We start from the raw sequence: 27,030 nt of genomic DNA on the forward strand, positions 1-27,030 counted from the left end.
TAACGGTCACGAAGCAGCTCCTCCAAGAGGCACAGCATGGGGGCTCCGCAGAATGGCGCGGGCAAGCGGATGGCGTTCGCCAAATTGTGACGTTCAACCTCATAGCCGCATTCATCAGCATCATCATCATCAATCTACTGCCGTGGATTGATGATGATGATGATGCTGACGACGATGATTATCACCGCTCGAGATCACGGTATTTGACCTACTCTTGCATACCGGCCGGACGTCTTGGGGAGAGACGAGAGTAGCCACACTTTACCCCGCCACTGGGCGACATGCCCATGGACTCAGCGAGGGTCGGAACCTTCTCCACTGCTGGCTGAGCAGAGGCAGAGCTGGGAGGTTGGCTTCAGAAAACGTTGCCCCCATTGTTTCAACTGCCGCACCGGGAGATCGAATTTCATCATTGCAATAAAAAATATTGCTCACAATTCGAACTGTAAACATCTGATTCAAATAGTTGATCATTGCATAACTAGTTAGATTAGGCGATGTAACTCAACTACTCATTGCGGGGGGGAGATTCGTATATTCAGGCGCTGCGGTGGCTATGAGATGTTAACTACCTCGCCTGGTATGCAGGAGATCGTGGGTGAGATACCGACCCTGACGCCTGCTGCTGTTGTGTATTTGGAGTTTGTGGCGTCTCTCTCTCTCTCCCCGTGGTTGCGTGAATTTTTTTTTGCTCCGGGGTCCTCCGGTTTTTCGCCTTCACATTTGTAATCAACATCACCATGCGTTCAGAGTGTTTGGCCGCTGTACATTTCCACACGATGATGAGAAGCCACTTCGTCTCGCTATCCACTTGTGGCCAGGTCACTTCTGACAAAGAGCTCTAAAGGTCGGTGGGCCCTTATCTGGTCAAATAGAAATGGTTAACATCCCGATTCGCTTGTTCCATCCATCCCACGCCACCTCGCCGAGGTGGAACGCAACACACAACACCCACCGGAGGTCAAGGTAAGGGTCAGCGGACGCTCGCTTCGTCAGACGACATGTGCCGCTGTTCCCAAGCGCGCGTGGCAGCGAATGCGGTGCGTACCAACGACTCGTCCTTAACGCGTGTGGCCCCCCTCGAGAACAGCTTGGTACAGATTGGTGCTGGTGCGATGATGTGTCAAGAATACTTTGTCTATTTCGTTTGTTCTCCTGCCACGTGGCTGTAGTTGCTTTCCTGAAGGACGCCGCTTCACGGGGAAATCGCGTTATAATAAATAATATAATGGGCGTAAGGCACAGTCCGCGTATAATACGTGAGTTTGCGTACGCAGGCCGGACATAGACCGAGGCGCTTGGGTAGCATTCAGAAACATCCAGCAGCATCCCGCCCTGCGCGATGCAACGCCGAGGGCAACCTTACGACCGTTTATTCCAACGTAGTTCTGTTCACTCAATCGCGTTTTATCCAATTCGCATCCGCGTTATAAAAGTAATGCGCTCCCTAACACATTCATCGTGTTCTTTCATATTCTCGTCATGAAAACAACACGCGGCGTTGTAAGAGAGTAGCTTGCATGTTGAACTTCTGTTGATGCGGAGAGACAGATATTGTGAATTGACATTTTGTCTGCTTATCTGCGGTTATAAATTGCTTTTTATTTTCCCTGCAACGACGCCTAATGATTTTGTTGTGTATTTTGCGGTGTTGTGTTGTGTATTATGCGGTGTTGTGTTGTGTATTATGCGGTGTTGTCTTGTGTATTATGCGGTGTTGTGTTGTGTATTATGCGGTGTTGTGTTGTGTATTATGCGGGTTTGGGTTGTGTATTATGCGGTTTTGTGTTGTGTATCATGCGATGTTGCATTGTGTGTTATGCGGTGTTGTGTATTATGCAGTGGTGTGTATTATGCGGTGTAGTGTATTATGTGGTGTTGAGTATTATGCGGGTTTGTGTTAAACTCTGACCCCTTGCCTATGAACGTCTGGGCCGTTCACCGGCATCAGTTGAAGCGAGCCTGACTCTGCTGATGATGATGAGAATGTCGAAAACGGCCCCAGAGTTTTGCTGAAGCAATACTACTAACATTATTTACTGTAAAGGGTGGTTCAGAGGTCTTGTGACCCACCATTTAATTCTCTAAAAGCTAATATTTGTTTAAAGTAAGGTTAATTTAAAACAGAAATGAATACGCAAAGGTACAACAATGTCAGGGATTCATTCATCAGGGGGTCACAAGACATCCCATCAGGTACCGATGCTCCCCCCAGGGATTGCCTAGGGCCAACTGCCCATCATTATCGTATTTTCCCGCATATAACCCGCGGGGAATACCACTTTTTACAAACAAAACAAGACCCTGCGGGGTATATGGAGGTGTGGGCTATCCCAAAAATATTTTACGCGTGTGATATGTCATAACTCGTTTAATTTTTTTCATGGTAGGACTATCCACTATTCAACACTTACCTTTGACTAAAACACTGCTGAATAAACCACTCACACTAAAATTGCACGTGTTATCACGTTTTTAATTATTCGCATTGTACAATTAAACGACAATGTTTGAAGTGGGCGCACTTTGTTTACCGTAATACTTTCAGTGGCTGTTGGGGGGTGCGAAAGTTTCAGCTGAGGCTATGGATTGCACAATGGGAAGGGCCTTAACAAGCGTCTACCAGACGCGGAATTAATTGCTGAGTCCCTTAGACCGCTGCTATTGGCTGAGCACTATACAGTCGCGACCATGAGCTTTGTTTCAAACTTCCAATGGCGTTGTTGCCAGGAGGCAATGGCGTTACCGTAGTGCCGCTATTGTCTGCGCAGTGCGCAATCTACCAGTGCTAAAACTGTACAGGGGTAACTACCGGTCCAGTAGCGGCACTACGGTAACGCCATTGCCTCCTGGCAACAAAGCCACTGGAAGTTTGAAACAACGCTTACTTACTTATCTACCAGTTGTGTGTTACTTATTTATTGGATATTTACTTTTGCTACTTATTTACTGTTTTAAGTTCACTCGTTTCTGGTTAGTTTGTTTTATTTGTGCACGTTATAATTGCAATGTTAACAATTGATAGTGGAATGTATTACAAATGTAAACTTTGTATTCATATGATGGAATTAAGCTGCGGTAACGACGTTAAAGATATGAATGTATGCGGGGTAGATGGAGGTGCGGGCTATCTGAAATTTACGGTCCTGTTGAGCAGGTCCGGCCTCCCTTCTGCTCTCTACTGGCCTCAGCGAGTACTGCCGGTTACGAGTAGTGGCGATCGTGGCCAAGCCTACCACTACATATACAGTGAGGGAAAAAAGTATTTAATCCCCTGCTGATTTTGTACGTTTGCCCACTGACAAAGAAATGATCAGTCTATAATTTTAATGGTAGGTTTATTGAACAGTGAGAGACAGAATAACAACAACAAAAATCCAGAAAAACGCATGTCAAAAATGTTAGGAATTGATTTGCATTTTAATGAGGGAAATATGTATTTGACCCCTCTCAATCAGAAAGATTTTTCTGGCTCCCAGGTATCTTTTATACAGGTAACGAGCTGAGATTAGGAGCACTCCCTTTAAGAGTGTGCTCCTAATCTCAGCTCGTTACCTGTATAAAAGACACCTGTCCACAGAAGCAATCAATCAATCTGATTCCAAGCTCTCCACCATGACCAAGACAAAAGAGCTCTCCAAGGATGTCAGGGACAAGATTGTAGACCTACACAAGGCTGGAATGGGCAACAAGACCATTGCTAAGCAGCTTGGTGAGGTGACAACAGTTGGTGCGATTATTCGCAAATGGAAGAAACACAAAAGAACTGTCAATCTCCCTCGGCCTGGAGCTCCATGCAAGATCTCACCTCGTGGAGTTGCAATGATCATGAGAACGGTGAGGAATCAGCCCAGAACTACACGGGAGGATCTTGTCAATGAGCTCAAGGCAGCTGGGACCATAGTCACCAAGAAAACAATTGGTAACACACTACGCCGTGAAGGACTGAAATCCTGCAGTGCCCGCAAGGTCCCCGTGCTCAAGAAAGCACATATACATGCCCATCTGAAGTTTGCCAATGAACATCTGAATGATTCAGAGGACAATTGGGTGAAAGTGTTGTGGTCAGATGAGACCAAAATGTAGCTCTTTGGCATCAACTCAACTCACCGTTTTTGGAGGAGGAGGAATGGTGCCTATGACCCCAAGAACACCATCCCCACCATCAAACATGGAGGTGGAAACATGCTTTGGGGGTGTTTTTCTGCTAAGGGGACAGGACAACTTCACCGCATCAAAGGGACGATGGACGGGGCCATGTACCGTCACATCTTGGGTGAGAACCTCCTTCCCTCGGCCAGGGCATTGAAAATGGGTCGTGGATGGGTATTCCAGCATGACAATGACCCAAAACACACGGCCAAGGAAACAAAGGAGTGGCTCAAGAAGAAGCACATTAAGGTCCTGGAGTGGCCTAGCCAGTGTCCAGACCTTAATCCCATAGAAAATCTATGGAGGGAGCTGAAGGTTCGAGTTGCCAAACGTCAGCCTCGAAACCTTAATGACTTGGAGAAGATCTGCAAAGAGGAGTGGGACAAAATCCCTCCTGAGATGTGTGCAAACCTGGTGGCCAACTACAAGAAACGTCTAACCTCTGTGATTGCCAACAAGGGTTTTGCCACCAAGTACTAAGTCATGTTTTGCAGAGGGGTCAAATACTTATTTCCCTCATTAAAATGCAAATCAATTTATAACATTTTTGACATGTATTTTTCTGGATTTTGTTGTTGTTATTCTGTCTCTTACTGTTCAAATAAACCTACCATTAAAATTATAGAGTGATCATTTCTTTGTCAGTGGGCAAACGTACAAAATCAGCAGGGGATCAAATACTTTTTTCCCTCACTGTATATTGTATGAAGCTAGTTCATAAAGCCTGTCTTCGCCATGCACACGTTTTCAATAAATATAATGATTCACCTGATATGATTTTGTACAGTTTTCATCCACGATCAGACACTAATTACTCGAAAAAAATTGTAATTGTTCACGACTTGATTCAATTTAACATGTAGACTTTCACGACCAATATCATCCATAACAGAGGTTTTTTGGGTTAGATCGCGTAATATATAAATGTTGTGTCGTTAAAATCCGCCACCACCCGACACAGCCAACTCGTAAGGGTTGTCACGTAAACAGAACGTGCCAATTCGTCACTAGTACAGCACACCGGTGTGTTGGAGAGCCAAGCCACAATATTTACAATCTGAGTACGACATTTCGCCAGTAATTACAATTAGCTTCATCAGGCGACAAAAATACATTGTTTAAATGCATGCCTATAAAGGGAACCTGACTTCAGCATGGATTACCGTTGGTACGGCTTTTTTTAATACACAATGGACAGGAAGGACAAGATCAAAGGGCTCGCATAATGTACGTTGCCTCAGTAACCCCCCCCCCCCCCACTTTGTTTAAGAGCGCAGAAGGGTGGCCACCACATCTACGCTTCTATATAAGAAACGAAACAGGTGGACTTCTCCACAAATCTGGCTGTCGCCTGATGAAGCTGGTTGTAATTACTGTCGGATTTTTTTTCGTTCAAACTGCTTGAATCCGAAATATCTAAAAAAACAATAAAAGATAGAGCAATGTAAAGTCACGTAGGTAGAGAAAATAAAAATAAAACGAATCACGACGTTTCGGGCACAACACAAGCTTCCGTCATCAGGTGGGGACAACCATAGTCACGAAAACTTCAAGTCTAGAAAGATAGAGCAATGGTTCTCACTTTAATTTTATTTGCTGTTAACACTCTATGAAACGACTAAAACCCGCCATCTGATATTTTAACGGTTTCTGAATGATACTAGGCACAAACATATTTATGGGGTACTTAAACATCGAGATTTTGGGGCCTTAAACTAAAAAATGTCTGATTTTCAGATGTGTCCTGTTGTGTCTTCAAAGCTACCTGTGTCGCAAATTTCAGCTTTCTACCATGTCGGGAAGTATCCTCGAGGTTTTTGAGACATACATCATAGAGATGAATGTATTTATATTCACATAGATTGTTTTGTTTACGTGCAAAAGCAGATGTAATAAGGGGATGTTATTGCCTGCTTGTCTATTTGTTTTGTTATGTTTGCACGGCCCGTGGCCACAGGAAGAGGGCCTCCAAACAGTCAGCAGCCACTGTAGCAAGTAGGAGTAGTAGTGGGAGGGCTTTTGCGACCAATATTATCCATAATAAATCTTTATTTTGGGTTATATTGTGTCAATGTGTGTCTTTAAACCCACCACCACCCCGACACAGCCAATTGGTTCGGTTCATTAGGGTGAACAAAACGTGTCAATTAAGTTACTACTTCATCACACCGCGACCTTTCGCTGGGTGATTACAACCAGCTTCATCAGGCGATTAGCCAGCAGCCACTGTAGCTGCTGCGACTGTCCAGACACACCCCAGGAATATTTTACAACGATAATGATAATGGTCATCATCATGATACAATGATAATGAACATCATAATGATGCAGTGACAATGATCATCATCATGATACAATGATAATGATCATCATTGATACAATAATAATGATCATCATGAAACAATTGTAGTGGCATAGCGCTGGCTGCTGGCAGAAAATGGTAACTGTGGTGTTTGGCAGTACCCACGTCAGCAGGCCACGATAGACACGAGAGGGGGACATCTTGTGGAACAGTAACAGAGAGGGGCCCATCCGTAAGCCTCGGGAACCCGCTAGTAGGTTCCGGAGAGGGGGCGTGGCCGGGGCGGAGCGAGGCCACGCTGAGAGAAGTTGAGGGGCCCCTGTGTGGGACCTCGTGGCTGTTGCTGGAAGTGGGATCCCCGTCGTGCTGTTCAAGATCGTCGTTATCATCTCGTCGCCATCGTCGCTGCCGTCTTCACTCGATATTGCGCTGCTAGATAGTTGTTGGCTGTCTCCGTTCAGCGCCGTCAGTGTTAGACGGTTAGTGTTGTGCGTAGGCTAGCAACAGTGATAGTGTGTACCCACGTGGTGTTGTGTATAGGCTAACAACAGTAATAGTGTGTACCCACGTGGTGTGTGTATAGGCTAGCAACAGTAATAGTGTGTACTCACGTAGTGTGTATAGGCTAGCAACAGTAATAGTGTGTACCCACGTGGTGTGTGTATAGGCTAGCAACAGTAATAGTGTGTTCATAATAAAGGTTTTTGGGTTAGATCGCGTTATGTATAAATGTGTCGTAATCCTCCACCACCAGACACGGCCAATCAGCAAAAAAAGGTGTCACGTTGACAAAAGACAAATAGTTCACTACTTTAGCCCACCGGTGTATTGAAGAGTGAATCCACAACATTTACAGTTTGAGTACGACGTTTCGCTGGTAATTACATCCAGCATCATCGGGCAATTCGCCAGAATGGTAAAGCCCTCACTTGCTTCCGGTCTTAAATAGAGCAGCAGGGTGACGTCATCATTTAACTCATTTCAGGTGCAGTCATTTGAGGTGGAGGGGGGGTATTGTAATTATATAATCGATTAGTAATCAGTCAATGGTTATGATTAGTAATGAGTTGTAGATTAGTAATTAGTTGTAATGTGTGTTAGTGATTATATGCTATGTTAGTAATCCGTTAATTAGTATGTGTTTCCCCTATAAGGAATTGTAATGTGTATTATTTAATAATACGCTTCCAGGCCGCACTAAGCCTGTAGCTGTCAGAGCGATTAAAGTTATTTTTATTCCTCTCAATTTCAATGGATTTTCTAATTAGTCTTTGCCAGTAATAATTCGTTTTTCACAACACTTCAACGTTATCAAAATCAATTGAGTGTCCTTGTTGACAAGCATGTTCTGCCACTGCCGACAGTTGTGTTTGAGATAATTTAATATTTCTTTGATGTTCTTTTAGTCTTACGCTGATGTTACGTCCCGTCTGTCCAATATAGCATCTGCCACATAAACAATTAATCCGATATACACCTTCTGTTGATAATTTAGGTAATGTGTCTTTAGTGCAAGATACTAGTTTTTGAATTTTGTGTACTGTACCAAATCTTACTGTAATGTTTTGCTTTTGCAAAACACGGGCTAATTTGTCAGTTACTCCTGAGATATATGGAATTTTTATTGTTTTAACAATCTGATTGCTTTCAGCAGTATTGCTTTGCGATTGTGATTTGGCATTCAGTGCTCTGTCAATTTGAGCATTATTGTAGCCATTCTGTCGTAGTGCGTCTTTAACGTGTTTGATCTCTCTCACTAGACTTTCACCATCTGACACTGTTTTAGCCCGATGTATGAGCGTCTTGATAAGAGAGGATTTCTGAGCTGGATGATGATGTGAATCTGCATTCAGATAGGCATCAGAAATGATTTTGTTGCTTTGTATGACGAGGCTGATGATGGGATCTCTTTTTATTTTTGTATAGCTGCCATCCTTGAGTAATTCTTGAATTTTGTTGTTATATTCTATTTTATCCATGATGACAGTGGCATTGCCCTTGTTGGCTGAGAGGATGACAATGTCATCCCACTTTTTTAATTTATATAATTCAAAACGCTCATCTTTGCTGAGGTTGCTAGCTGGCATCTTAGCGTTTTTGAGGGTTGCAGCGATTTCAGATCTTGCTACGTCTGCAGCGATGCGACCCAGGCCCTTGAGAGCCACGTCTACTTGGGCAATTATATCATTAACTGGTATGTGTTTAGGTGTGACTGCAAAGTTTAGCCCTTTAGCTAAAACGGATTTCAGACCATCGGAAATAGAACTGTTACTGCGATTAATTACGACTTTGATAACGTCTAGCTTTTTGGTGTGTGGGTCCGGTCTTTTGTTGGAGAGGAGGTTAAATTTGGAAATCAGGTTGTCCTTACATTTGGTCGACATAGTGGCAGCTGAAGAGGCAGTCATATTGTCTACATGTTCCCAATCCGATGTGGACATTGTTGCCGTCAATGATAAATGTGATTTGTAGAGTGTCTTGTCTAACTGATCTAGGTGGGTGCGTAGAAGTCTGATTTTCTCTGAGAAAAGAGCTAAGCTAGTTCTGGAAAGAATTTGTTTCGCATTAGAAGAAGTTACAGCAGCAGAGGTCAGTGTAAATGCGATTGGTATTACCCCAGAGTCGCGGCATCTCTCCAGAAAGGAGAGAGACTCGATCAGCTGAGCCTTCTTATCCCCGGAGTTTGATTAAACACAAGATCCAGGTCCGATTCAACACATTACATAAAATCCGTGATCTGGTTCCGTCTGTAAAAGATGTGATTCCGGACATACAGTACCCTGGCGTCTGCAAACTAAGTTGCCTCTGTGGTAGTAGATACATTGGAGAAACCAAACGACATGTTTCGGACTGCATCCGTGAACACAAAGCAGACCTAAAACACGGTAGGACCAACACCTCGGCCGTGGCAGATCACTGTTATAATTCAGTAGGCTCACATGGCATTGACTTCTCCAAGACAGAGGTTCTCTGCAAGCCATCTGGCTACCATTCGTTCATGAGGCTATCCACATATACAAACAGAGACAATTTCAACCGAGAAGATGGATTCTGGCTTAGCAATCATTGGAAGGATTTGATAAACCATTTCTGGTCTTGATTGTTCACGGTTATGGTGGCTTTCAGACCGCATCCATTATTTTCGTCTCCTCTCTCCTCTTTTCCGAACATAGATGGACTCGTCCATCTGGATAACTGCCAAATCGCTCTCGGTGGTGCTAACGTTAAAAAAACGCCATTTTTTTCAAATGTTCTTGATCATCATCGTGATACAATGATAATGATCATCATGGTGATACAATGATAATGATCATCATGATACAATGATAATGATCATCATGATACAATGATAATGATCATCATGGTGATACAATGATGATGATCATCATCATGTTACAATGATAATGATCATCATGGTGATACAATGATGATGATCATCATCATGTTACAATGATAATGATCTTCATGGTGATACAATGATAATGATCATCATCATGATACAATGATAATGAGCATCATGGTGATACAATCATGATCATCATCGTGATACAATGATAATGATCATCATCGTGATACAATGATAATGATCATCATCGTGATACAATGATAATGATGATCATGGTGATACAATGATAATGATGATCATCATGATACAATGACAATGATCATCATCGTGATACAATGATAATGATGATCATGGTGATACAATGATAATGATGATCATCATGATACAATGATAATGAGCATCATGGTGATACAATGATAATGATCATCATGGTGATACAATGATAATGATCATCATCATGTTACAATGATAATGATCATCATCGTGATACAATGATAATGATCATCATCGTGATACAATAATGATCATCATGGTGATACAATGATAATGATCATCATGATACAATGATAATGATCATCATGATACAATGATGATCATTATGATACAATGATCATCGTGATACAATGATAATGATCATCATCGTGATACAATGATAATGATCATCATCGTGATAATACGTTGGAGATGACCACAAGATTTATGGACACGGACAAGTAGAGGCAGAATCGGAATCTTGATTTATCTTGTAGAAATCTGACAATGCAATTCCCCATAGTTATTTACAGCAACAATTGAAGATGTCCCCCCCCCCCGCCTCAAGACTGGTCTGGAGGAAACAGAGATTACAGTATTTGTATAAAGGGAGAAATATTACTTTTTTGGACGTGTGGGTTTGAGGTGGACTTTTGTTTCGATCGGCCGAAATGTTGGGTAGGGTTGTGGACTTGGGTAGAGGCGGACATGTTGGGTAGGGGCCGAGATGTTGGGTAGGGTTGTTGACATTGGTAGGGTGCGGACATGTTGGGTAGGGGCGGACATGGATAGGGGGAGGACATTTTGGTTAGGGAAGTTGATATGGGCAAGTAGGCAGACATATTTGTTAGGGACAAAACGGGGAGGAGCCAGATAAGTGGATTGGGAGGTGAAATATTATGGGTCCAGAGGCGAACGTAAATAGGGACAGACGTAACAGAAGCAGTACGAATATAGATGAATCGGCGAATGTCATGCGAATTCGCTTGTGATGGTATTTGTGTCACGACATGAATGCAAGCTGATATTTCATGCACTCCCGATTTTGTGTTTGTTTTGCTGTTGAAGAATGCGGGACTCGTTGAGCGACTGTCTTGTGCTTTGCTTCGGTCCAGCACCACGGCCTGGCACTTGAGTCAACCGAAACGCAAGAAACCCAAAAAGCAGCACCCCCCAAAGTCATCCTCACGGGAACCGTGCCCGGCTGATGTCACGAAAAGGAATGCGCATTACGTCATCCCTCGTCGCTGATTGGCTCGCGGTGTGCGGGCGATACCAACTAAGCTTTAATCGTGGGGTGGAGTACGGGCGGGTCAGGTGAAACGGTTAAACACGTGGAGGAAGTGGAGAAGCTGGACACATCCCGTCAGATTCTTGGGTCTTTCAGTAAAGTCACGTGGATAGGTTCAAATAAAATAACAGAACACTACGCCGTTTTGATGGCAACACAAGCGGTCGTCTTCAGGAAAAGAGACTTTACCGAAAGAACCAAGAATATAAAATTATGTTTATAAGGGGTTTGAAATGGGCGTAGCCCAAATGTCAGCAGCCAATGATAATGCGAGTGGTGGGCAGCCCAACCCGACGGTGGTTGGGTTTCCACCAATCAAAGGGCTGCCAGGTGAAAATTAGCATGTTAATGAGAGATTAGCATGTTAATGAGAGGTTAGCATGTTAATTGGAGATTAGCACGTTAATGAGAGTTTAGCATGTTAATGGCGGATTAGCATGTTAATGTGAGATTAGCGTGTTAATGAGAGATTAGCATGTTAATGATATATCAGTATGTTAATAGAGATTAGCACGTTAACGGGAGATCGCAGCGCTGTGCTAGTGTGAACCCTGTGAAAGCGCAAGTTTGAAATGGGCGTAAAGCACAACTAATATCGGAAGGTGGTAGGCTGGTAACATCACAGCCAGTTATGACTTAAACTGATAACGTCCTTCCTACTGATAACGTACTTACAATGATTGCTCAGTTTGTACCCAGTCATCATAGACAAAACCAAATACAATAACAAAATTAAAATAGATCCCACCAACAACCTCGTTACAAAAATCAACAAGATCATCACCGATTCGACATCCTTAATCGAACCGACTAAGCGGGTTTCCTTTAAACCCTCTGCTGCTAGACCACCCAGATTGTATGGCTTACCAAAAATCCATAAAGAGGGTACACCCCTTCGTCCTATCGTCTCCACCATTGACTCACCCACCTACAAACTGGCCCGATTTCTGTCGGAGACCTTACAACCATTCACTGGTAAGAGCACCTCAGCTGTACTTAGCTCACTTGGTATCGTTAATTAAAGACATCTCCCTATCTCCAGGTGATTTGCTCGTTAGTTTCGATGTAGTCTCTTTGTTTACCAAAGTTCCTGTGCCTGACACCATTGCAATCATTGAAGGTTTGGTCCAACAAGGACTTAATGCTGATGTACCGGCCCTGGTCAGACACTGCCTCACTAACACTTACTTCACTTGGAATGGAATATTCTACAAACAAGTTGAAGGAACCCCAATGGGTTCTCCCTTATCTCCAGTTGTAGCCAATATTTTCAATTTGAGACAGATGCTATCCAGGCATCCACTCTACGTCCATCCTTGTGGAAGAGGTACGTAGATGACACATTCGTCATCTGGCCACATGGCCGACCAGCTCTGAACCAATTCCTCAACCACATCAACTCCATACACCCAGTCATCAAATTCACCATGGAGGTAGAAACGGATGGCAAGCTACCATTCTTGGATGTTTTAATCGAAAGGAGACCAGATGACTCAATGGGACACTCTGTCTACAGGAAAGCCACCCATACGGATGCATATCTAAAACCTGGCTCCCACCACCATCCTTCCCAGAAGAATTCCCTCATCAAAACTCAACACCATAGAGCTCGATGTATTTCCAACCATCATCACCTAGTCAGTGAACTGGAACACGTACACCAAGCTCTCAAGATTAATGAATATTCAGACCACGCAATCCATATCACCCCAACCGTTGGGAAAGAACCATCTGAGGACCTAATGAAAATCATCACCTTGCCATACATAGCAGGGGTCACCAAAAAGATTTCCAAAATCATGAGCAAACACAAGATCCAGGTTCAATTTAACACAGTACATAAAATTTGTGATCTGATCCTATCTGTGAAGGATGTGATCCCTGACATGCAATACCCCAACATCTACAAATTAAGCTGTGTCTGCGGCAGTAGTTAAATTGGGGAAACTAAGCGACATGTCTCGGACCGTGTTCGTGAACATAAGGCAGATCTGAAACACGGTAGGACCAATACCTCGGCCATGGCTGATCATTGTTTTAATGCGGTGGGCTCATGCAAAATTGATTTCTCTAAGACGAAGGTACTTTGCAAGCCCACTGGCTATCAACAAAGATTCGTTCATGAAGCCATCCATATATATATAGACACAGACACAATTTCAATCGAGAAGATGGGTATAAACTGAGCAATCATTGGAAGGACGTTATCAACCAGTTTAAGTCATAACTGGCTGTGATGTTGCCATCCTACCACCTTCCGATGTTGTTATTTTCGGCTCTCTGATTTTACATTAACAGGTTAAATTTCTCACCCTAACGCAGCCACCTCGCTCACCGAGCTCGACGTTTTTTGCTTTGCGATCTTCCATTGACATGATAATCTCTCACATTAACATGTTAATCTCTCACATTAACATGCTAATCTCTCATTAACATAGCCACCTCAGGGCGCCCGCCGTGGAGGCCGCTCAACGATCTTATATTATCATGCTAATTTTTACTGGGCAGCCCTTTGATTGGTGGGCAAACCCACCACCGTCGCTGGCCACTACTTTACATTAACATTGGCTGCTGACAATTGGGCTACGCCCATTTCAAAACTTTATATATAGTTTACCTTTAGAAACTGACCCTGTCTTCCTGATGACCAATGCTTGTGTTGCGATCGAAACTTCGTAGTTTTTTAAATTATTTTCTTTTAACCTATCTACATGACTTTACCGAAAGACCAAAAGAATATGAATTCCTGCAGTCACGAAAGCTTTAAGTCAATTTTTCCCCTTTCCCAATTAGTACGGCTTCGAGAGGTTTTATATGGCCTCGATTTTTCCTTCTTACGTGTGCGATGAAGAAGGGTCATTGCCTGGAACGTCACCTGCTATATATGTAAAAGGCCACACACACTTATTGACTAACGCGTTGAGATGTGACTTTGTAGGTATTTACCAGATGTAAAACAAATGAACAATCTCCCATCTGACATCCGCACTCATTCCAATAGTCAGAACTTCACTCTACCAAAGACCAAGATCCTCCGTGTAGCCTACACAGGCTGGCGGGGCAAGTGCTATTAAGCGAGTAACACCTATCAAGGACTGGCACGGCACACCACGAGTGGGGCCGTGGTGGCCAACCTCACGCCCGGCCGCCTTTGTCTCCCCAGTTACTCGACCTTTTTACGCACCGTCCCAAAGTCCTCATTTACGGCTGAGTAGAATCAAATGTTAGGTCTAGGCAGAGTCTAGGCAGTGGCAGCGCGGCGCTAACCACTGCGCCACCGCTCCCCTTACCGGTCGTCCCCACCCCCCCGTCAGGGTGAGCAGATGGTAGAGTCCGCTCTTTGTGCCGCCCGCATTGGGGCCGCGCCACTCCGGGCCCTACGACTCTCGCGCGGAACTCTGCGCCGCGCTCTTGAGGAGTCGATTTATTGTCGTTTGTTGTTGTTGTTTTTGTCGTCGTTCCCCCCCCCACATTCCTGAACACCTTCCTTCGTTCATCATCTCATCCGTCGTTCACTTCATGCCGAGCAGCTCCGGTAGCGACACGATGTCCCAGGAAGAACGCGTGCGGGTCAAGGCGTATTACAACGGGTGAGCTGTTACTACTGCTGCTACATCTGCTATTACTACCCTGCTGCTGCTGTTACTACTGCTGTTACTACTGCTGCTGTCACTACTGCTGCTGCTGTTACTACCCTGCTGCTGTCACTACTACTGCTGCTGTTACTACTGCTACTGGTGCTGTTACTACTGGTGCTGTCACTACTACTGCTGCTGTTACTACTGGTGTTGGTACTACTACTGCTGTTACTACCCTGCTGCTGTTACTACCCTGCTGCTGTTACTACCCTGCTGCTGTTACTACCCTGCTGCTGCTACTACTGGTTCTGTTACTACTGCTGCTACTGCTGTCACTACTGCTGCTGCTGTTACTACTGGTGCTGTTACTACCCTGCTGCTGTCACTACTACTGCTGTTACTACTGCTGCTGTTACTACTGCTGCTGTTACTACTACTGCTGTGACTACCCTGCTGCTGCTACTACTGCTGCTGTTACTACCCTGCTGCTGATGTTACTACTACTGCTGCTGTTACTACTACTGCTGCTTCTGTTACTACTGCTGCTGTTACTACTACTGCTGCTGTCACTACTGCTGCTGTTACTACCCTGCTGCTGCTGTCACTACTACTGCTGCTGTTACTACTGCTGCTACTGCTGTTACTACTGCTGTTACTACCCTGCTGCTGTTACTACTACTACTGCTGTCACTACTGCTGTTACTACTGCTGCTGCTGCTGCTACTACTACTACTGCTGTTACTACTGCTGCTACTGCTGTTACTACTGCTGCTGCTACCCTGCTGCTGCTGTTACTACCCTGCTGCTGCTGTTACTACTGATGCTGCTGTTACTACTGCTGGTGCTACTGCCACCAGCGAGAGTTGAAGTTCAGTACCATCATCGCCATCATTACCATCGTCACCACCATCATTACCATCATCACCACCATCACCACCATCATAATGACCACCACCATCATTACCATCATCATCACCATCATCACCATCATTACCATCATCATCACCATCATTGCCATCATCACCATCATTACCATCATCACCACCATCATAATGACCACCACGATCATTACCATCATCATCACCATCATTACCATCATCACCATCATTACCATCATCATCACCATCATTACCATCATCACCACCATCATAATGACCACCACCATCATTACCATCATCATCACCATCATCACCACCATCACCACCATCATAATGACCACCATCATTACCATCATCACTATCATCACCATCATTACCATCATTACCATCATCACCATCATTACCATCATCATCACCATCATTACCATCATCACCACCATCATAATGACCACCACGATCATTACCATCATCATCACCATCATTACCATCATCACCATCATTACCATCATCATCACCATCATTACCATCATCATCACCATCATTACCATCATCATCACCATCATTACCATCATCACCACCATCATAATGACCACCACTATCATTACCATCATCATCACCATCATCACCATCATTACCATCATCACCACCATCATAATGACCACCACCATCATTACCATCATCATCACCATCATTACCATCACGTTCATCACCACCATCAATACCATCAACATCATCGCCGCCGCAGGGGTGTAAATGGAGTACCAATTCTGTCGTGTAAGAAGAAAAACACAATAATCTGTGGGCAGTCCCCCAGGTTGTTGTGGATTTACGCTTACCCGCCGCGAGAATGTGGAATTTACGTTTATTATTGGTGGCAGAGAGAGAGAGACGGGTACTGTGATTGTTTAACCACGCGAATGACCGCCCGCCTGCCTGCCGCTAGCCCATCATCACTTCCGGGGTGGTTAAATTCCGAGAACCCCTCTGTGAGGACTTGAGCGTGTGCTGTTGTTTGAAGGACTTGAGTCCCGCCGCGAGAATGTGGAATGGCCATCTCACTAAGAGCCTGGTAGAGAGCACGCGCGCCCATCATCACTCTTCCGGGGTTCGGGGTCATTAAATCGAGGACTGTACTGTACTCTTTTGTGAGGAAAATCAACAGCTATTGGGTTCGTCTTGCGGATGTACCTGTCCTCGCCGCGAGAATGTGGAATGACCCATCCATTCAGCTTGGAGACAGCGGTCGTGTAACGCGTGCCCATCATCTCTTGCGGGGCCCAGGGGTGGTTAAAACGAGTACTGTACCAACATCTGCACGGAAGTCGGCGGTCTTTCTTTGTCACGGTAGAGTTCGTCCTCGGCACGGGAATGTGGAATGGCAACACTGGGCCCGGGGGCTGTACACACATGCGAGACGGAACTGCAAGAGACGCAACGAGTGGCGGTCCCGTTGAGTTCCGGTGGCTATGAGATGTTAACTACCTCGCCTGGTACGCAGGAGGTCGTGGGTTCGACCCCGACCCTGGCGCCTGCTGCTGCTGCTGTATATTTGGAGTTTGCAGTGTCTCTCTCTCTCTCTCATCATCATCACGGTGGCTAGGAGATGTTAACTACCTCGCCTGGTATGGAGGAGGTCGTGGGTTCCATCCCGACCTTGATGCCTGCTGCTGTATATTTGGAGTTTGCAGTGTCTCTCTCTCTCTCATCATCATCACGGTGGCTAGGAGATGTTAATTTCCTCGCCTGGTATGCAGGAGGACGTGGGTTCAATCCCGACCCTGATGCCTGCTGCTGTATATTTGTAGTTTGCGGTGTCTCATCATCATCACGGTGGCTAGGGGATGTTGATTACCTCCCCTGGTACGCAGGAGGTCGTGGGTTCCATCCAAACCCGACGCCTGCTGCTGCTGTATATTTGGAGTTTGCGTGGTCTTTCTCTCATCATCATCATCACGGTGGATATGAGATGTTAACTACCTCGCCTGGTACGCAGGAGGTCCAGGGTTCGATCCCGACCCTGACGCCTGCTGCTGCTGTATATTTGGAGTCTTCGTGTCTCTCTACCCGTGGTCGCGTGGATTTTTCTCCGGGGCCTCCAGTTTTCTCCTCCACATGTAGCAATCAACGTCACGCGTTTAGAGTATTTGGCTGCTATACATTTCCACGTGATAAGCCACTTGGTTGGGATATCGTTTGTGATGACCAGGTCGCTTCTGAAAAAGAGCTTCACAGTTCATTGGGCCTCATGTCATACCTGGTAAGATTAAAAAATAGTTTAGTTTAGAGTTGCAGGGGCATGCAGAAAGTTGGCTCTGGGAGCTTCATGGCAGGATCGACAGGTAAGCGAATTAGGAGGTAGTGATGGGTGGGACACGTGGTGTGGAGAGTGGAGGAGGATGGGGTAAGCGACTTGGAGGTAGTGATGGGTGGGACACGTGGTGTGGAGAGTGGAGGAGGATGGGGTAATCGACTTGGAGGTAGTGATGGGTGGGACACGTGGTGTGGAGAGTGGAGGAGGATGGGGTAATCGACTTGGAGGTAGTGATGGGTGGGACACGTGGTGTGGAGAGTGGAGGAGGATGGGGTAAGCGACTTGGAGGTAGTGATGGGTGGGACACGTGGTGTGGAGAGTGGAAGAGGATGGGGTAAGCTACTGGGAGGTAGTGATGGGTGGGACACGTGGTGTGGAGAATTTTAGGAGGATGGGGTAAGCGACTTGGAGGCTGTGATGAGTGGGACACGTGGTGTGGAGAGTGGAGGAGGATTGGATAAGCAACGTGGAGGTTGCAAAGAGAACTGGGCAGGATAGTGGTGTTCGTGTTTATTGTTATGGGTGTGGGACACGTGGTACCGTGGATGTTTCACAAAATGATGGTGAATACACGGCTCTTGAGCAATACACTGCTGGATGAAGGCCCCCTGCCCCGCACCCTACTGGTTGGCCATAGGGGTCGTTTGGCCTTACTTAACGCTGGCCGGTTAGCGTTTTGACCAGGCGGTAGTAGAATCTGGGTGTCGACTTGAGCTCGAACCTGTAACCTGTACAGTTCGCGGGATAATTAATTGTGGTTACCTCGCCCGTCTTGCCATGATAAATACAAAACACGGCACGATCGTTCGCACAAGTAACCGATACGCCCCCTTCACGTATCCGTCTCTCAATATAAAATATAACAATATGATTTACAATATTCCATCAGCCCCACACGGCCTTCTGGGAGCGGAGCTTGACTGCAAGCAACACTGTTGATCAGTTGCGACTGTCGGTGTGTCATCTGTGACTATTTTGAGTTGTGTCATGACGTGATTCTGCATAGAACCTGGGACCCCGTATCTCAAAGCAGTGGTTCTTTTTAAATCTGGGGTGCACGCACCACCTGGGGTCACGAGACATGGCCAGGTTGCTTTAGAAGGTAAATCATCGAAGCACAAATTAATCACGTGCACGTAAGTACAGCTACTTTGTTTCATCAAACCTATGTACTGTATTTATTAACATCGTACAATTTTTTACGATTGAGAACCAAGTAAAGGTTAAGAACCACAGGAGTATAAATATATCACGGTCCTTGCCTACAAACATCTGTGGCAGTTCACAAGCATTGCTTTCATGCTAGGCCTGGCTCTGCTGATGATAATGAAACACTAAATGTCAAAACCAGGCCTGAGTTTATGCTTGTTATCTTACCAATGCTGCTCACAATTCTGCACTCTCACAAGGTCACGGGACTGATGGGATGTGTAAAACAATGTTTTTATTTAGTACGTAGAGATAGACAAGTGATGGGAGGCATTGTCTTTGGTCGTGTTGGCCTTGGGTGCGTACGTTGTTGGATATATTGTTTAACTTTATAATTTGCTGTATTGGCTTGGGTTTTATTTAATTTCCCTGGATTTTTTACCCTCTGTTGAATGCACACCTTGTTTGATTTGCCTTGTTGGTTTGAATGGGTGAGAGAGTTGAAGAGTTTGTGACTGGAGTTGATGATTACATTAAGTTAAACAATTTCCGGCTCATGGCTCCGTTTGGGTGGCATAGCCCAGTGCATGTCTATCTTCGAGCGCTAGTCCCGTCTCTAGCACCACAAGAAGCCCAGTTGTTGTACCGAATTCAGACTGAAGCACGTGGGGTCTGTGTAACAGAGGGAAGACTGCGGTGCCGAGGAGATGCTATCTCCTTCGCCTGTGATCAGGAAGTCGTGGGGTCCATCCTGTACCCTGACGATGCCTGCTGTATATTTTAAATCCGCGTGTTTTCTCTCTCTCCCCGTCGTGGTCACGCAGATTGTTCTCCGGGCTCCCTCCAGTCAATGCGCGTTGAGATTATTTGGCTGCTGCTATAAATTCCCCCGTTGTGGTGATAATGATGATGACCATATCAGCCATTCCGATGGGCTTATCGTCACGAGTAGCCAGGTTGCCTCTGGAGAAGAGGCTACATAGCTCAGTGGGCTTTACCTTGTAACCAACAAAGTCATCATGCAGTAGAGCTAGACATGGGCTCGGCACCGCTGCCGAGATCCGGGTTTTCACATTTGGGCCTTCCACCTTCTGCGACAAAGAAGACGCGATATCAAGTCCGATCCCTCCTCGGCGCGCTTCTCTAAAAACTGGAGCTGAATAAGCCGTTGACCACCCTCTCAATCCGGGCCCACAAATGAGAACTTGATTTAAATATGTTTAGAAATTCGCACGGATTGGTGGTGATAAACTCACTCCTACTGTCCCTAACCTCAAGCCTAAATCCTAACCTATAGCCTAAACGCTAACCTAAAACCTAAACACTAACCATAATCTAAAACCTAAACACTAACACCGAACTCTTTGGTTCTTTCGGTAAAATCACGTAGGTATAAAATAAAATTAATCACGACGTTTCGGGCGCAACACAAGCGTCCGTCATCAGTTAGGAAATCCTGGTCTGTTGCTGAGGCAGACTGTTTTAAAAGGGTGAACCTAACCTTAACCTATAGCCTAAATGCTAACCCCTAAACATTACTGTAAGCCCTCAATCTGAAGTGTAACCCCTAACTCCTAAACCATGAAACGCTAAACCATATTCCTGAATCCATAATTATTTTCATAAACCTTGAATCTAACCCCCAAGCTTAACCAAAACCCTTCAACCCTAAATGCGATCCCCTGTACCCTAACTCCCAAACCCTAAATACTGTACTAATAATCTAACCCCTCAAACTATAATTATAACCTAAACCCGGTACTATAACCCTAAATCCTAGCTCGAACCCCTAAACCCTTAACCGCAATAACCTAACTCCACAACTGTGAACCATAACCTCTTAACCTTAACCTTGTAAGCCTAACCTTTAACCCCGCAACCCCCGCATGGAATTCAACGAGGCGGCGTGCCTCGCTGCTTAATCGACTGAAGCCCAGGCGGAGGTCTGTGATTGGACGACAGTTGTGTTCTGTGATTGATTGACAAACCCATTCTGTGATTCCTCGTTCACTCTCTCCGCATTCTCCACTGTGAGAAGCGCGGTGGTGGCGGCTGCGGCATTTTGCATGTGACTTGAAACAAACACAACGCCCGCTTGTGCTCTTGCGTGCGCGTGGGGAGCAGAGCGGTAGTAGTGTCGCGGTCAGCGCACTGTGCTACGAACCCGGCGACCCAAGTTCGATTCCCGCTCAGGCCAACACCCTAGGTCGACTCAGCCTCAAATGAGTACCTGGTGCGGTGTGTAAAACATCGCCACTAGGGAGACAAAGGTGGCCGGGCGTGGTGCTGGCCACCCATCCCCTTGTGTGCCGTGGCGGTCTTTATAGGTGCTGCTCGCTAACAGCACTTGCCCCAATGGTCTTCTGTTGAGACTATTATACGGGGGGATCTTTGACTTGGTGTGTAGCCTTAAAGAGGAAAACTATATAATAGGCAATGTTTCGGGCAATGGCCCTTCATCACAGCGCACGTGACTTGGAAATCCGAGTTGCAGGGATCAGAGCGGCTGAAGGGGAGGGTCACCTTGCCCTCCCCCCCCTCTCCTGATTTGAGACGACTTTTTAGGGCGAAAGAGCTCAACATTCTTGAGGTTAAACATTTCAGTTTTAACAGCCAAGCAGCTATCACTGTGCGACGATTTAAACACACACGCACATGCGCACAGCAGCGCGTGCTTTTTAGTGTGGCACATGGGCAGTTGGAGTGAATTCAGACGTCGTTCTGCGAAGTCCTCTTCCTGGGCTGTTCCGTCGCCCCCCACTGCCAATGCTGTCGGTGTTCACAATGCGAGTGCGGATCCGTAGACCATGACGTCGTGGGATGTAACTGTGCACGTCATGTAAGTACATCGAACTTCTCTCGCACCGTACGTAGCCAACCCTGCCAATTGGAGATGCGTCCCCCCCTCGTGTTCAATCCGCTGCTAGATGAGGACTCCCTCCACGCGCCGTCCATGGGGGGGGGGGGGGGGCTTCTTTGACCATGCTTCACCGCATCTGGTCAGCGCAAGTTGGTGGAGGCGGGAGGCCATAGCCCTTGTTGGAGCGTAGCAGAGTGCAGCAATGGACGCTGCTGCAACCTGCCCTTTGCTGGGCACAGCGTAGCCAGCACCAGCAGGAGCCAGTCGGTGGTGGCTGCTCTTTAACTCCACGGCGGTGGGGGTGGAGGGAGGGCGCTTATCCCAAGGACTGCTGATCCAGGCTCAAGCCCATCTTTAACCTCGCCCTTGGCCAATGAGATGGGGGAGTGGCGGGGGGTCGGTGTAGGGCCCACGGGCTCGGAATTTGAATTCGGCTACAAATATTTGTGAAAACGTATGGGGGAGTAAGAGCCGTGAACACGCGCGTGGAGGATGTAACCACTCTGAACGCTCGCCGGCGCAAGTCACTTGGCCGGACGGGAGCTGGCGGAGGGTGGGTGGCTACCAAACGAGAGTTTGGCTCGTATCCTGGACGGGAGATCTCGTGACCTCCCACCCCACAACCCCCCCCCCCCCCCCCCACGTTATTGACGGGCACGGACGGACGGACGGGGACGGACGACTGAGCTGAAGCTTGCTTGGGAAGCTTGGAAAAGCAGCGTCGGGCAAAACTCAAAAATGCCGTGGATTGTCCCAGGGTCGGTGCTCAGTGCTCTGGCGGAGACTCCCAAGCAACACCAGCTGGGTTCACCTCCCCTGTACTGCATGAGGTCCGTGGGCCATAGCGGAATGTAGTGGCACGTTAACGCTTCACCGTATCCGAGACGTCTGCAACATTGCGGGGTGGTGGGGTTGTCTCGTTCACCGCCGAATCACAGAAAAGTGCGCAAGCAGGCTCAGCATTAATTTTATTGTAGAGAGAGGCGTAGTGGCGGTAGTAGTGGCAGTGGCAGAGGTAGTAGTAGCGGTAGTACGGTAGTAGTGGTAGCAGAGGCAGTATTAGCAGTATTGGTAGCGGCGGCAGGATTGGTAGCAGCGGTAGTAGTTAGTGGTAGTCATAGCGGTAGTAGTTAGTGGTAGTCATAGCGGTAGTAGTTAGTGATAGTCATAGCGGTAGTAGTGGCAGCAGTAGTGGTAGCAGAGGCAGTAGTAGCAGTATTGGTAGCGGCGGCAGGAATGGTAGCAGCGGTAGTAGTGGTAGCCAGTGGTAGTAGCGCCGCAGAGAACCGTAGTGACACGACCACCGCCACTATACGATAGTCGGCACCAACACTGTGCCACACGCGCGCCCTCCCCCCGCACGGCCTTGTGGGGGAGCCTCGGTTCCAATGCAGTGATTTTATTTCAGTTTCCGTTTTGATGATGTCCCAATGCATACGTCACCGGAACGGAATCTGATGAAAAACTTGACGACGTACGCCAACGTCAAAAAACTTTTAACAATCAAAACAGATTTATTGACATGCCCACCAGCAGTGAATTGCTTCACGACCCCGCTGCCTAACGTGGCACTGATGAGCGAGATACCGGGTTGGGGCCCGTGGACGGGATTGGTCCTCCGCCATGATCGTTGGGTCGTGCCGCTCGCCGCTGGGCACGAAGTCCGACGTTTCGCTGCGCCCGTTGGGGTCGCTACTTCCCCCCTTTCAGAAAACGAGCTCCCCCCCCCCCAGCACGTGGAGTGGAACGTCGGACTTCGTGCCGAACCGCGCCGCATCGAGAGAGAGAAGTACAGCAGCACAGCTGGCGCAAGACCGAGCGCAGCAGTAGTAGCATCAGCAGTCGTAGCGGCAGCAGTAGTAGGAATAGTGGTAGCAGTAGTAGCAGCAGTAATAGTAGTAGCAGCAGCAGTAATAGCAGCAGCAGCCGATGCAATAGCAGTCGTAGTAGCAGCAGTAATAGCAGCAGCGGTAGCAGTAGTAGCAGCGGTAGAAGTAGTAGCAACAGCAGTCGTAGTAGCAGTAGCAGCAGCAGTATTAGCAGCAGTCGCAGTGGCAGCAGTAATAGTCGTAGTAGCGACAACAGTAGTAGCTGCAGGTATAGTGGTAGCAGTGGCAGCAGTAGCAGTCGCAGTATTAGCAGCAGTTGTAGCAGTATTAGCAGCAGCTGTAGTAGCAGAAGTAGTAGCAGTAATAGTAGCAGCAGCAGTCGTAGTAGCAGTAATAGTAGCAGCGACAGCAGTAGTAGCAGCAGTAATAGTGGTAGCAGGGGTAGCACTGGTAGCATTGGTAGCAGTAGCAGCAGAAGTAGTAGTAATAGCAGCAGCAATATTAGCAGCAGCACTAGTAGCAGTATTAGCAGCAGTTGCAGCAGTATTAGCAGCAGTTGCAGCAGTATTAGCAGCAGTTGCAGCAGTATTAGCAGCAGTTGCAGCAGTATTAGCAGTAGTAGTAGCAGTATTAACATTAGTAGTGGCAGCAGCAACAGTAGTGGCAGCATCATTAGCAGTGGCAGCAGCAACAGTAGTGGCAGCAGCATTAGCAGTGGCAGCAGTAGCATCCATAGCAGCAGCATTAGTAGTGGCAGCAGCATTAGTAGTGGCAGCAGCATTAGTAGTGGCAGCAGCAACAGTAGTGGCAGCAGCAACAGTAGTGGCAGCAGCAACAGTAGTGGCAGCAGCAACAGTAGTGGCAGCAGCAACAGTAGTGGCAGCAGCAACAGTAGTGGCAGCAGCATTAGCAGTGGCAGCAGTAGCATCCATAGCAGCAGCAGCAGCGTCTGGAAAGTCTCGTTCTGCCCGTTCCCGTGGCCGGTCCTAGGCGGGCGTTTCCGGGGTGGCGGTGAGAGCGAGAGGGGGGGGACGCGCCGAGCCCCGTGGCGCCGCGCTGAGAGCTCAGGTGGGCTAAAAATAACCGCACAGGTGAAGTTGACTGCAACCATCCGCAGCGAACATTCCTCTCTCTTCCCCAGCGGAAACATCGTCAACAGCACGAAACAGCCTCCCCCCTCTCCCTAGTTGCCAATGGGAGTTGAGTGGAAGCGTGCGTAAGAGCTCATTGGAAATTTAGTTTAGCCACCGCTGTTTCTGTGGTGTGTGTGTGAGCAGCAAGTGGGGTGAGTAGGTAGGTGGGTGGTGAGTAAGGGTAAGCAGGTGGGTGAGTGGGTGAGTGAAGAGGAGGATCGATGGGAGAGTTAGTGGGGTGGGCGGATGGGTGGGTGCATGAGTTTGTCGGCGAGTGAATGAGTGAGTACAGTACAAGTTCAAGTTCATTTATCAGGTATAGCCCTGTGAGCCATTCGGCTCTTGAATCGGGTGCAACCGCAACAAACAAAAACATGAACAAGAAAACATCTTAAAGTGACTACGTGACGAAGTGCAAACAGAAAATCCAGGAAAAAAAAAACAGCAAAAATTCCAGTTGGTGGGTGGGTGAGTTAATACTTCAGTGGGCTTTAACCTGTTGGGATGGTTTAGTTTTTTTGTGTTTTGGTGATTTGTTTACCTTGTACCTTGCACTCCTATCGTGTTTTTGTACTGTTTGTTAATAATAATGCTAATGTATAATGCGCATTCCACCGTAGGATCCCAATGCGCAATGCATGAACAGAAGGAAACAAAAACAGAACCCGGGGCAACCGACCAAACGAGAGAGGGAAGGCCGCTTTAAAAAGAGATTGGGTTTCAAAGCAGACTTAAATATATGAAAGTGTTGTTGTAACGTTCTTACCCATCTGTGTAAAAAGAGCTTGATAGCTCATCGGATTCCTCCAGTGTAAATATTCTGATTCTGTTTGTGGGAGAGCGGGCGAGTGTGAGTTTGTAGGAGATTGGGCAGTCGGACGTGTGTTGGATTGGCGAGTTGGTGTGTGAGTTTGTGGATGAGTGGGAGGGTGAATAAGGGCATGAGAATGTAGTTGTGGATGGGTTGATGAGTGAGTGATTTGGTAGATGAGTGAGCAGGCAGATGGACACATCATTGCGTGTGAGAGTGGTGGTAATGCGAGCCTTCGATACTTCAAGATTGACCTCTATGGAGGAGGCTCGTGAAGGACGCTGCTACTGAGCAGTTGGAGGCAGTCGCCCTCCAGCAACAATGGAGGGCAGAGGAGTGACGCTCACAACAACGAGCGGCGCGCCGGGCAGCTAAAATTCAGCAAGTTGGCATAGTAGGGGGTACAGCTGGTGTGAATCAACCGGTCATCTCATTCAGCCAACCCATGGTACTTGGGTCTGTTCCGATACCTCCTCCCGTCAGCGAGCCTTCGACACTTCACGTGGCCTCAAAGTGCACCTGGCCTGGCACAGGCGCTGTGGCGAATGGCGGCTTTGTTGGTATTCGTGGCAGAGTGGTTTGCACACTGTCCCTTTATTAAACCGACCTAGGTTCGTTTCTTGGTCATTGATAGCTGACGAGTGGTGCCTGCGCTAGGTGGCGGTCCTCCCCGAGCTCGACTTAGCTCCTGATGAATCCCTGGCGCTGTGCGCCCCGGGCCACATCGCCCGTTGTCCATCGTAACTTGACGCTCGGTAGCAACACTTACCTAAGCAGTCTGTACGGGGTTTCTTTGTGTGCGTGTGTTTATGCGTGGGAAGGTGAGTGTGACCGTGTATGCGAATGGGGAAGTGAGTATATTATTGAGAGGCTTGGTGGGCTCGTGGGTTGGTGAGTTTGGTGGGTGAATGGCTGCGTGGGTTGGTGAATAGGAGGGCGTGTGGGTGAACGGCTGAATGAATGGGATGGTCGGTGAGTGGGTTGGTGAGTGGGTGGGTGAATGGCTGCGTGGATGGGATGGTCGGTGAGTGGGTGGGTGAACGGCTGAATGGATGGGATGGTCGGTGAGTGGGTTGGTGAGTCGGTGGGTGAACGGCTGAATGGATGGGATGGTCGGTGAGTGGGTTGCTTAATGGGG

At 47.1% G+C, this 27,030-nt stretch overlaps 1 protein-coding gene across 1 annotated transcript in view; it reads left to right on the plus strand.

The window, feature by feature from the left end:
• The first annotated feature begins 14,668 nt into the window (after positions 1 to 14,668).
• The window catches only part of LOC116950555 (protein kinase C iota type), a 75,617-nt gene continuing 63,255 nt past the window's right edge, over positions 14,669 to 27,030 (plus strand). The window contains exon 1 of the mRNA XM_032968432.2: positions 14,669 to 14,933. Coding sequence (XP_032824323.1) covers positions 14,863 to 14,933 — 71 coding nt within the window. The 5' untranslated portion in view covers positions 14,669 to 14,862. The remainder of the gene's footprint in view (positions 14,934 to 27,030) is intronic.

The sequence above is a fragment of the Petromyzon marinus genome, chromosome 39, assembly GCF_048934315.1.
Source record: "Petromyzon marinus isolate PM22_M1 ecotype Great Lakes invasive population chromosome 39, UKy_Petmar_22M1.pri1.0, whole genome shotgun sequence".
NCBI lineage: Eukaryota > Metazoa > Chordata > Hyperoartia > Petromyzontiformes > Petromyzontidae > Petromyzon > Petromyzon marinus.